We start from the raw sequence: 13,502 nt of genomic DNA on the forward strand, positions 1-13,502 counted from the left end.
AAAAAAAAAAAAAAAAAAAATGAGATAATTAAAATTTATTTTCTGATTTCTGTACGAAAATATTGAGTACTGCGAATTGATCTTATTATAATTTATAGCGGTGGAGAGCATTGCTGAATGAACATGCGTGTGCGTGTGTGTGTGTGTGTGTGTGTGTGTGTAATAGCTGATTTGAAGGAGTATGTGTGTGGAACTGTCTGAGTGAAGGAGGGAGAGTCTGGTTATTTGAGTGAGGATGTATGCAAGATAGAATGTGTGTGCCTATGTAGTTGAGGATTTGTTTATGTGATTGAGTGAAAGAAGGAGTTTGAGAGAGAGAGAGAGAGAGAGAGAGAGAGAGAGAGAGAGAGAATGTGTAGTTGGTTAAGTGAAGGTGTGTGAGAGAGGGATTGTTTGTGCCTGTGTGACTGAGTACATGTATGTGTGTGTAACCATGATGGCTGGAGTGTATGTTTGGCTCAATAGCGAAAAGTGTCAGTGAATGATAGTAAGGGATAATGGAAGAGAAGCAGTGTGTGGCTGATTAAGGAAGAAGTTAAGTTGACTGAATTAAAAATGTAGCAATGTAGCAGTTCTTATTTATCCATATGCTAACAAGTAAACTTACCACCAAAGTTGTTCTAGTCATATTTACCTCATAATTTTGCAAGCTTATCTCAGACTACAGTATTCAATATATCATTCTTGTTTTGAGGATGACCATAAGAATGTGGTTTGAGAGAGAAACGTGGCTGCTCTTTCTAGAATCTTCCTCATTGGTTAAGCACTAACAGGAGAGCTGGCAGAATCGTTAGCACGCCGGGCGAAATGCTTGGCGGCATTTTGTCTGCCGTTACGTTCTGAGTTCAAATTCCGCCGAGGTCGACTTTGCCTTTCATCCTTTCGGGATCGATAAAGTAAGTACCAGTTACGCACTGGGGTCGATGTAATCGACATAACCTCTTTGTCTGTCCTTGTTTGTCCCCTCTACGTTTAGCCCCTTGTGGGCAATAAAGAAATAACTAACAGGAGATGGTTGAATCACTTGACATCTGTCACTCACCAATATTTCAAAAGGAAAATTATTTTTGCTTTACAAGTTTAACTGCACCTATTTCTTGGATTGTGGCCATCATCCTCCTAAAAAACCCCAAAGTGCTAAAACCATAAAGCTTGACACCCTTATCATAATGTGCTAATCAAATATTATAATTTTATAATATTAAAGACTCAGAGTAACTGATATCTGAGCCCATGGTGGATTTCTTGTGTGTGTAATTTTACTCTTATTGCCCTTTTCAAAGTGAGCCCCCATTTGTTGTCGATAATTTCTCTTGTCAACACTTAACTAATTCACACCCAGAATGACAAGTTCTAGTAATTGGGTCCCTGCCTCAGGCACCTCTGCAGGTTAAATTTGTGGGACCTATAGCAAGTGATTTTAAATTGTGAACAGTCTATGCTTTACCTATCTATTGGTCTACACAGTACTCTGTCTAGATTTGTTCTGGATGATCCGATGTGGTTTGTCCATGTTCACATTGGCATATTTAGGATGTACCTGCCAAACAGTTGGAAGCAAGAAGTTTGTTAGGCTTTTGTAACTCCTTTATCTGTCAGCTTGTCCCACACGATCCAAGTGTGCATCCAAGACACCGTTCCAATCTCTCATTAGGACTTAGGAACGGACCTTCCCAGGAAACACTCTAGACACCTAAAGAAATGTGGTCACCATGTACATGCTGACTCTGCTTTGATGGTGATGCCAGGCGACTTGCATTTACACTGCTTGTTCTGAGTAAGGCCATGTTTGATGAAAGTGGGTAGGGAGATGGGGATGTTGCCATTCTGGTTTGATGTGGGTGTTTTCATGAGCAGTTCTTTGTAAAATTTTTTATTAATATTCCCCCTGAAATCTCCACCTCTGTTAGAATATATGTTTTTTATGGCATTGTATATGCTACATGTTGTTTTGATGATTTTTATGAGTTGATGTGCTATTTGCTGGTGATTGTTCTCTGCTGTTTGTCTTAGATGCTGAAGGACTTTGATAGCAAGGTTTTAAAAAAAAACATAAAACGATGACCATAATGAAATAGATAGAGATTTCTATCTATTTCATTATAGATAGGAATCTCTATAATGAGGATTCTATCTCGTTATAGAGATAAGTCTGTCACTTTGAGTATGCCACTTTTGGTTGGCTGTAGCTGTTGCTTTTCTAATTCAACCAGTCTGTCCCTTTATAAAACTATAGTTTTATAAGCAAAATGATTAAATTAACACTAATATTGGATTTTTTAAATCAACCTCAGAAGGATGAAATTCCAACATGGTATTACTTGCTGCTCTAAGAATCTAAGTAATAATAAGGAATGGCAATGGTTTCTTTTCTTCTTGGCCGGATTGGATCATGCATCATATTAACATGAAACTGGTGTACTACTTGTGTTTCTTGTACTAACCAGCATATTGTTTTATATATATGTATATATATTTTCAATTGGTAGAACAGTGGTTTACTGCATCTGGGATGCAAGATATGACATGATCAACTGTGGTTGTGTCAACTAGGCAAAGGCATTGATGTTGAGAGATTCGAAATGCCTTGAGATCCCTGGAACATCACTGATGATGCATTCCGGAGCATCTTTGAGATGTCTCTCAGAACTAATAATTTTGTAATTTAATTTAACAGTTTTACAGAGTTTAACTTAACTGTTTTGTAGTTTCTTTGCAGTTTTTTTTTTAGTCAAACTTAATAGTTTTACAGTTTAATTTAACACTATTGTAGTTTAACATTGACTCTGTTGCAATTTACTTCACTAGCATTGCAGTTTACTTTAAAATATCCGTTTGAAAAATTTTGTTTTTGTTTTTGATAATTCATGCTTTGATTTAAGAATGTATTCGCTCTCAGTTGATAGACAGATATCCAGCTTTCTTATTTAACCACCCCTCTCTTTCTGTCTCTTCTTTACTTCATTCCTTTCGTCTTTGCCCCCTTGCTTCATCTCTCCCCACTTCCCCCTCTCTCCCCCTTCCCTTTCTCCCTCACTTTGATTTTGAGTCAGTCATAGTTACTTTGATTAATGATCAAATTAAGAAGAATTGATTTTTGTTGTGACTGGTGCTAAAGATTTCACTTAATGTCTGGGCTGTGTTACATCAACTATGTTTACTCCTCAACCATGAGATACACTGACTGACATGAATATTCGGCAAGACAAAGCAAAGAAAACCTTTCCACTGTTTTGTTTACTCTGCAATTAATCATATTTTTTTCTCTCTCTCTTTCTAATTTTATTCTTATTTTCATCTTTACAGTTTTGTTGTTGTTGGTATTTCTAATTTCTCATGTTGAAATATGCTTGACAGGTTCGCAGATTGTAAAATATGCATAAGAAGTTGGAGTGGGTATTTTACAGTGTGTTCTGTAACTAATCTTTAGCAAAGTATTCAAAGCATTTCTCTTTCCCTCTCTCTCATTTGTTTCTTTTGCAAGCTAAGTAGGTGTATATTAGTGGAAAATACATGCCTATTATTAGTATTTTTTCGGACAAAATGCTTAGTGGCACTTCGTTTGTCATCACATTCTGAGTTCAAATTCCACTGGGGTTGATGTTGCCTTTCTCCTTCCAAATTCAAAATAAGTACAGGTTGAGTACTGAGGTTCACACAGTTGGCCTGCTCCCTCTCCTAAAATTTCAGGTTTTATGCCTATAATAGAAAAGAAAATTATACTTCTAAGTGTCTGTGATAAGTTATTGATATTATGGTTATATTTTTGAGGTTATTAACCTCAAATTTAGTGGTATAAAATGTTTCCGGGTTCCAGGTTCAGTTGTGACTGTCTCATTTTATTTAACTATCAGGATGTCCAGAAAGGGGAGTTCCTTTTCATTCATTTCCATAGTGAATTGGATTGATACATGAATGCTATTTATTAATTTAAGAAATTTTGTAAGGTCCTCCTTATTTCAATTCCAAAATATAAAGCAGTCATCTAAGAATCTTTTCCAGATTCTGATGAGGTAGGTTTGGAAGTGGTGGTCAAAGTAGTTCTGGATAGGGTGTAGATTTTTTCTTCTAGTTATCCCATTACTAGTGCGGCAAATGTTGGTGCGACTTTCATCCTCATTGCAGTGCCTTGTATTTGCTGATAGTATTGATTATCAAAGAAAAAGTAGTTGTTTTCCAGTACTATCTGTAAATTTCAAGTATAAATTCTTTTGAGAATCTCTCCTAAATTCTTTGTGGGTGTTTGTTTATTCAGAATTCTACTGCTTCTTGTCATATGGGGGATATTTGCGTAGAGACTAGTTACATCAAAGCTAACTAGTACTCTCTCTTTATCCATTTTGGGATATGGTTTAAGAAGTCCATGTTATCTCTGATGAAACTGGGAACTAATCTACATAAAAGTTTTAAAATTATGTCCAGCAAGTTGATTAATCTTTGGGTGCTGGATGCAGGTCTGCAATGATCAGATGATCTGTTTGGATTAATGAATTTTAGGGAGTCCATAAAAATGACTTGTTTTCACTTCAAAATTGGTGAGGTAATCCAACTCCCTTTTTGTTAAGTCATCCTTGAATTTGTTGGTAAATCTGCCAATTTTGCTTATAGTTTGTTTATCAGCATTGCTTTATATTTCTGGTCATTGAGTTGTTCTAAGACCATTTCCCTGTAATGGGTCTTGTCCACTGGCTCCTCCTTTGTCAGTTTCTTTAATGACTATAGATGAATCTTCTTGTAGACATTGTAATGCTTTTTGTTCCTCATCTATAGTATTTTGTTTTACAGAGTTTGCTGGAATGTTTGAGTTAGCAGACCCTTTCAGGCATATTATATATTACTCCAGATGTTTGTTTCTGTTTATCGGAGGTTTAAAACCTGTTTTGTTTTGCACAAGCAATGGATCATCGTTGTGATTGTTTTGAAAGAATTCCTGTTAGTGACGGTTTCTGCAAAATTCCTCAGTATCTTTTATGAGGTCTGTTGTGTTGGATTTAGGAGTTGGTGTGAATTTTAGACCATACTGTAAATTTTTTATATCACTTTCCATAAGATTCTGTTGTGAGAGGTTAATTATTTCGGGGACAGTTGGTCCAATACTTTCTTGACTCTCTACATCATTAATGTTTTTTTTTCTTTTTTGTTTGGAGATCTTGTTCCCTAAAAAACAGGGAGAGTCATTGGTATCTTGTCTTTCAGTCATGCCATTATGTCGGAAGGGATTTACCTGGTTGTTTTACCACTTATCTTGATATTTCTGTCTATAATATATTAGTTTGTGTATTGGAATTTAGACATTATTTTATAGTTTTTATTTTAACACCTGTACTTCTGTTTGTATGTCATAAAAATATTTTTTTTCTCTGGTCTAGAAGCCTCATTAGGCTTAAAAGGTGCTTGGACTTGCATGCTTGTTGCTTATACATCATAGGAGCTTTAGGCTCATATGGTAGGTCATTATGTCAAGTGGATGTCGTTTTCTGATCTTAGACTTCTACTCTATGTTTTGGTTTAGAAGCATCAATTAACTTCATCTTCAATAATAATATTCATTAAATTATTGTTAGCTGGGTGGCAAGGTAGAAATATTAGAGCTCAAGATTAAACAACTAACAGCATCTCGTATGTTTTATGTTCCAGGTTCAAATCTTGCTGAGGTCAACTGATCTTTTATTCTTCTGCTGTTATTTCTGGAAGCATCAGTTAACTGCTGGGGTTGGATAAATTAACAACAACCTTTCCCTAATATTTATGGAAAATCATCATCATCAAATCTCTTGAAGTTCAAAGTTGAAAACTTACTGGAGTTGACTTTGTTGTTCATCATTTTGGTATCAATAAATTAATTACAAGACAAATACAGGGGTTAGTTTAATGGACTATACCACTTCTTCTAAGCCTCTGATCCTGTGCCAATAAAAGAAAAGGAAAGATTGTTGTTTATTTGCACCTGTACAGACATGATTTTATTTCCTGTGTAGAATTTGTATATTTATGAAGTGCTGCTGAAGAAAGATTTCTTTTTGAATGTTTTCCTTCAGGCTATCCTTCCAATATTTTGGACATCTCCCCATACTGGGGAAGTTATAAAATCTATTGGTTTTGGACATTTTAAACATAATTTTATTGTATTTACATTCAACTTAAGATGGCTTTCTTCCAGAAAAACAATGTTCAATAAAAAAATAAAAAATAAATTAATATGAAATGACATAGACAAAAAAAAAAAGAAAGAAAAGAATTTAATTATGTAGTTGGATGTACTTATTCAATACAAAAAAAAAAATGTGATATTTTGGAAGATAAGAATAATATTAATTCAAGCATTTCCTGTTATGTGGCTTGAAATAACAACAATAATACTCACACACTGTTTGCCAAATGAAGCAAAGAATGAAAAAGCAATGTCGAGTAACAAAAATGAGAATATCAGTTTTTCTTTTGATAATGCCACCTGTAACCAAGTACTGGACATGAATCATCTGGCTGAGAAAATTTGTTTGGCAGGAACTGTATGAGTAGGAAGAGCATGTCTCTGCCAGCACTCTTCATCCAAGAGTGAGAGAGGACTGAAGCTATGTGTCTCTGTATTGGCATGAGTGGAGCAAGTTTATTTGTACCCTCGGAAATACAGCTGGAGGTAGCTTTGTCCAGTGTATAAAGCAAGAGCTTCTCTATTAGGTGGGGTAGGGCTTATGGCACTATACACCTAGTCCTTAAAATTGAGCGTGGGGTGAAAGAAGCAAGCTAAGCTGATACATCATACATTAGTTCATAATGGAATGCTGTAATGCAAAGGCCAAAGTGGAGGAGATTGATGAAATAAGCAGTAGGATTGATGAAGTCCACTAACAATTGATGTAATCGACTAACCCCACTCCAACCTCCAAGTTTCAGGTTTTGTGACTACAGTAGAAATGATAATTAGTTCCATTATTTGCCAAATGGGCACAAATTATCATTTCTACTTTAGTCACAAAACCTGAAATTTTGGGGTTGGAGTGTGGTTAGTCGATTACATCAATCGTTAGTGGATTACATCAATCCTACTGCTCATTTCATCAACTTATTTCATCAAGCCCAAAAGGGGGAAAGACAAAGACAACCACAGCAGCGTTTGAACTCAGAACATAAAAGCAGATGAAATACTGCTTAGCATTTTGTCCAATAAGCTAATGCTTCTGCCAGCTTGCTGTCTTAATGATAGAAATGATGATAATTTTTATTAGTAGAGGTGGTGAATTAACAGAAATGGTAGTGTCTGACAAAATACTTTGCAATATTTAATTATATCCTTTTATGTTCTGATTTCAAGTTTTGCCAAGGTTGTTGAATTTGTTTTTCATTCTTCCAGAGTTGAAATGTCTGTCAAGTATTGGGGTCAATTTAGCTCAAAAGTTCCTCCACTCATGGTTTCATCCTCATATTAAAATAAGCAAAAGCAAAAAAAAAAAAGCAAAAACAACACATTATTATTATTAGTAGTTCTGATGTATCTCTGATGAATAGGTCATCAATGTTTGTTTGTATTTGGGTCTTATTCTTAGCAATAACATTTGCTGCCAGAAACTGTTTTTTTGAAATAAATAAAAAAAATAAAATAGAACCCATCGACATTGTGAGAGCGAGGTGCCAACCATCTAAATTAATTTCTTTAAATTACTGGCATAAAAAACATATTTTCATGATATTTTTCATATTTATTTTTTTCAGATTGCTTCTGGTTGCTAAAAGCCTTATTGGAATATACCGCTCACAAGACTTTACCATCAATATTTCAAGGTTATGAAAAACGACCCTCTTGGCCTAGAGTGAATTTACCAGAAAGAATGGAAGGTTATTAACTAATTTTTTTCTCCTCTCTATTAATTTTTGTGTTGAGGGTTTTATTTTTTTTATATTTTAATTTTTAAAAAAATTAATTTACTAAGTTTGAAGTGTTTCTGTTTGTTCATTTCTTGAATATTTTTTTCATGTGTATAATATGACAATGAGAGTAGACCATCTGATGAAATTCTATCATATTGATTATGTTCTTTTACAATTTTGAATTCAGTTCAGATCCTGCCAAAGTATATTTTGCTTTATTTAATAGATACTGCAGTTGATGAAGTAGTCTGTATTCTAAAAGACAGTAAATTGGTATGGTTCGGTGCACTGCCTGACTCTGGTAAAAGAATAAAAGGATTATGCAAAACAAAGTTCTCATTGAGCTGATTCAGTCTCTTAATTTCAATTTAGCTATTCCATTTCAGCCTACACCAGTTACATTATCAGCATATATATGTGTATGTGTGTGCGTGCCCGTGTTTAGAAACAAATGAGTGTTGGCAACAGGAAGGGTGTCTGGCTGTAGAAAATCTGCCTCAACAAATTCCTTCTAACCCTTGCTAAACATGGAAAAGTGGATGTTAAACAATGATGGTGATTTAGAAAATCCTGAATGTTACACAATATCATTTCCACTTCCTATTCCATAACTTAGATCTTGAGAACAAAGACATAGATGAAAGATTTGGATTTCATTGATTTTTGGGTATTAAAATTTACATTTAGCGTTTTCTTTATTGTTTAGAATGATTTGACACTTATAGACAGGTGAATGTATAATTTCCTCCTTACCATTTTTCTCTTCAATGGTTTACTAAGAGGTGCAAAATCAGTGTCCCATGATTCTTTTCAGGGACTCCATGACTTAAGACAAGAAAAGAAAGAAGTTATTCTTTACCTAGAGATTTAGTATGAATGCTTGTAACTCAGTGGCCTCTGCTGGAGGTACACAAAGGCCCTGTGATGGTGTTACAATGGGCAATGAATTAGGTCTACTTCCCAGGAACAAGATCAGCCCTTTACAATCCTCTAGGTGTGTTCCACATGGCTCATCAAAAGCTGTAGTAATTACTTGCCCAGTGCTATACAGTGGCAGCAAGCCTGAAACCATGGAAATTTCTTAACTTATTAGCATTTAAACAGGCTATATTCAGCCAAAATATTCTACCTGTTTTATTATCAAACTGGCCAGATCTGGTTTCTTACACCAACCCTACAATATCATTCTAAAAATTAACAGTTACCTCTTCAAAATCTCAGAGCTACAACATAATGCATAATTAATATAAAACAATGACAATAAATAAGCATTGCTTCTGACAGAATAATGTGAATGCCAAAGGGTTAACCCTTTTGATACAAACTTGCCCAAGATTACCTCTGTATGAAGTTACCTAAATTAAAATTTCCCATTAAAACTTCATGTTAATTTATGTTCCAATTACCAGCTTATTAATGATCAAGGTATTTTAGTAAATTCTTTATTATTTTCAAAATTAATTGAAATAAGGAGGATGTATTTCAACAGAAATAGGGTAACAAAATTATTAAGCACCCAGGCATTTCAGCAGCCAAATTATATTCACCCTCCTCTTCTGTTTTGTTTTTGTAAATGGAAGAGAAACAGGTAGTTGGTTGAACCTGTACTACATTAGTTATTGCTCTTTACGTTAGCAACACACCCTGCTAAAATGTTAACAGTCTCCATTTCATGAAAAAGGGAGTCATTGAATCTGGTGATCCTGTAGTTTCCTTATCTGCAAGATTTTCAAGAAAGACTGTTGGATTGGGTTCCCATGATCTTTTACTCAAAACCGCCTCTTAACAGAACATTTATTAATCATACAGTTGCATTGTTATTACCAAAAGTGGGAGCACTAAGCAGTGATGTGTATAACTGCAATGTTATTACTGCTTCATAATTATGCAGTGTTCCTGCAATAGACAACAATAGACTGTGAATGATACCTATTTTCAGTTAGGTGGACTTATTGGCTCTCTGGTTAGTTTTCCAATAATGTATTTACAAAGCCTTCTGAACCTCTAAGCTGAAAACTTGAGGAATCAAATATATCAAGGAATATAGGAAAATTCTTTACACCCTGTGACCTCTGTTAGCTTTACTTGAAAATACCTTTAGCATTGAAGTCACTGATTAAGTATCTGGGTTTAACTTGAATGACCTTGTTCAACTAATATTTTTCTAGATTTGTAGGACTGGTCTTATATCTGATTCTCATAATGTAAAGAAGAGTAATAAATGTCATGCTGGATGAGATGAATAGTCATTAATTTTACTGTGCTACTGCCAATATAATGCTGTTTTAAAACAGCTGCTCATGGTACCTGTTGAGAAGTAGACAACCCAACAAAAAGATCCCTTGCATGGTTGCTAGACATAGCAGTTAAATCTCTCTCAAATCACACCCTTATATCTTAAAATGCAAAGAACTTGCCTGAGATTCACAATGTTTAAGAGAATGACTGAATGGCAGGGTAGATTGCCTTTGTCATGAAGTCTGCACTGTTGGGGCTAACTTGGGGTTAAAAAACTCCAGTGATACTAAGAATTCAGTGGATCAGGATGAATACAGTAAACCTAGAAGTTAATAGTATCTAGAACATTCACCTCTAGGTTGCTTCTCTGGTTCTCTAGTGACTCAACCACCAACACTCTTCACAAAATCTATGCACTTGATATTATTCTGTTTTTTTCTTTTCTTTTCAAACTCCATTGAAGCCTTCTAAAGATTCAAACATTAACGATGGTCAGCATCCAGTATTTCGTATACTGCTTTTTGCTCTGCTCTGCTACCTGGTTTGTTGTTAGTGTCTCTAGCCATTGCTTAGCAAATAACATCAGCAAATAACTTGGCAAATAACATTGCAAATAGCATTTCTATATATTTAACAAATAACACCCTCAGCCGGCCTCTGCTGATGGAGTTTACTTTATAAGGCATCTGTCTATTTCAGTTCTATGTTTGTGCCAATTCCTCTGTTTTATCTCTGTGTATGTATGTATATGAGCATGTATGCATCTGACATGTGTGTGTGTGTGTGTGTGTGTGTGTGTGTATGTATGTATGTATGTATGTATGTGTATTTGTATGTATGTATATATATGTATACACATGCACACATATAAACCATGATACTTGGTGTTCTCCAGGTGCTGAATATATAGAAACAATTTTGTTTGTTAACCTAAATGATTTAATTTATACTAGGTTTTTATGGATTTTTTTTGTATGTAATTATACCTGTGTTTGTTTTTTATTGTAATGCAGATACATGTCTAAAGTTGAATTTTTTTTCATGTTTCTATGATGTGTGGTGTTTTTGAAACTGTGTTTATTGATAATTTCAATTTTGTGACATCAGAGAATTCTGTTGTCATGTTTTGCTTTATATATTTTCCTCGTAATACTAAATTGATGTGCAACGCATAAAACAGAAGCAATTCTAACAGAAATATGTTTTAATGAGTAAGATCTCTGGGGAAGACAGCATTTCTAGTTTTGCAGTTTGGTGTTCTGATGAAAAGATGTGAGCTTGCACCATCATGTTAATATTGCACACAGGCCTATCACTGTGTATAAGGTTAAATGACAGCTTAAGAGTGGGATGAGCTGTCATACCACATTTAAGCAAAGCTGCAGCAATTCCTGCTGAGACCATTGCAATAGTTGTATCGTTGTATGATTGAACTTTCATAAAAATTAGGCTAAGTTTATTTATACAACCGTGGGTATCAAAGAAGACCATTCCTCCTGAATCAGACACCACCAACTATTTGATCCTTATATAAGGCTTTTTTCTTCCCCACCCATTTTTTTAAAGCAGCTATCTAGAACCAAAGAATGAGTCATTTTGGTGGACATACTATTCAAGTTGTCGAATGTCATAGTTGGTTGCCTGAAGAATCTGACTGAGAGTCTTCATTGCTGTCTATATTGGAGGTGGCAGTCCACTCTGTTCAAAGCACTTGCTAGCCATGGACTGCACAGTGTTTCCATTGAGGTTTAGAGCTTGGTTTTACTTGGCAGTGGAATTTTTGATTCTTGTTCTTAATACAGTATGTCTTCTATCATGCTGTTCTGGTGGTTATACCAAAGTCGATGAGAAATGGTTGGTGAATATGCACAGATAGTGATTGCAAAGAGGTTCTTCATTTTGCTTGGAGAACTTCTTCTAAGGTACTGTTCTAATCTACATCACCTTCCAAAAGAGCCACTTCTTGTATTTTTCACAGACATGTCTATTAAAATTTTTTGAGATCTTGAAATGAGATTGGACCATGAACATTGTACAGGAGTTGTATGAAATAAGACACTAAAAAGATGTGGGGATGCTTAGTTTAGATATAATCTAATACATCACTGGATATGATGTGAGTGTGATCAGGTATCATTGCATCCTACTTTTTTGGTTGAAATGATTCTTTTTCTCTTCTTGTGAAGCATAATATTTTAGCACTTTGAAGTAGAGAATATTTCTGGCAAAGGCATTGTTTGCACATTTCAAAGAATGAAGTTAATGTGGTCCTACATGAATGCTGTGTTCACTGCAGTGTTGCTTCTTCAATGAAGTAAACTCTACCCACATGCACCAAAGGGACCACCATCTTCATAACACTAGGGTGCTGCTGATGAATGGGAAAGCTCAGAGTAGTCCATACAACCTTATTACTGTCAATGCAGTGACAGCTCTGAAATGCAGCTACCTCATTATTTTTGATTCCTGATTACTGTTGATATACTTCTTGTCATAACTGATTGATTTCATTGAGTAGTGTCAAAGTTGCCGAGGACTCAATAGGAAAGTCCAGAATATGCCATTACATAGTCTCATTTCTGTTGATATAGTATCTGAAATACCGGTATCTCATCACTTGTACTTTCGTCATGCTGCAGTCCAAACCTGATCACTACTTTTGTTGATATACTTCTAAACATATTTGATATCATAAGACTTATTAATCTTAATTATGCAAATTAATTTGTTGGTTTTGCTTTTTGTCTAATCTCTCATAAACGGAATTATCCAGAAATAAGGACAACCACTTCTGAAGCAACAGGGATATGTAAAGTGCTGTTCATGTTATCCTGTTGCAGTTCTGTCAGCATGGGTGGATGATTAGTTTCCAATATGAATATGACTCTGTTAGTTGAATCCTTTAGCATTTAAACTATGTCCAGCTTAAATATTCCACTTGCTTTATTTTAAAATTGACCAGATCTATCCTCTCACAACTACCCTACAATGTCATTCTAAAAGTAAACAATCTCATCATTGAAATTTCAAAGCTGTGAGATAATCCATGATTAATTTAAAACAGTATGAATAAATATTACACCTGACAAAATAACCTGAGTGCTAATGGGTTAACCAATTCATGTATTTATTATGACATGGAGCATCTCCTTAAAATCTGGAACAATTCCTTCTCTGACAGGCGTAACAGTTCTACAGTGTTGCTGTACCCGCTACAGCTCATTACCCATAAAATGATTTGAAAAAATTTTTGCTTTTCATGAGTGATGGGCAAAAGAGAACCAACTGAATGGTAAACTTGTCCCTGAAGATTAGCACTCTCGCATCTTCATGTACCAGATGTTTGGTTGTGTATTTGTTCATATATATATATATATATATATATATATATATATATA

At 34.8% G+C, this 13,502-nt stretch overlaps 1 protein-coding gene across 1 annotated transcript in view; it reads left to right on the plus strand.

The window, feature by feature from the left end:
- Window positions 1-13,502, plus strand: part of LOC106870664 (membrane-bound transcription factor site-1 protease) — a 130,200-nt gene that overhangs the window by 76,794 nt on the left and 39,904 nt on the right. Inside the window, exon 27 of the mRNA XM_052971635.1 lies at window positions 7,711-7,833. Coding sequence (XP_052827595.1) covers window positions 7,711-7,833 — 123 coding nt within the window. The remainder of the gene's footprint in view (window positions 1-7,710; window positions 7,834-13,502) is intronic.

This window comes from Octopus bimaculoides, chromosome 1 (genome assembly GCF_001194135.2).
Source record: "Octopus bimaculoides isolate UCB-OBI-ISO-001 chromosome 1, ASM119413v2, whole genome shotgun sequence".
In the NCBI taxonomy this organism is placed as follows: domain Eukaryota; kingdom Metazoa; phylum Mollusca; class Cephalopoda; order Octopoda; family Octopodidae; genus Octopus; species Octopus bimaculoides.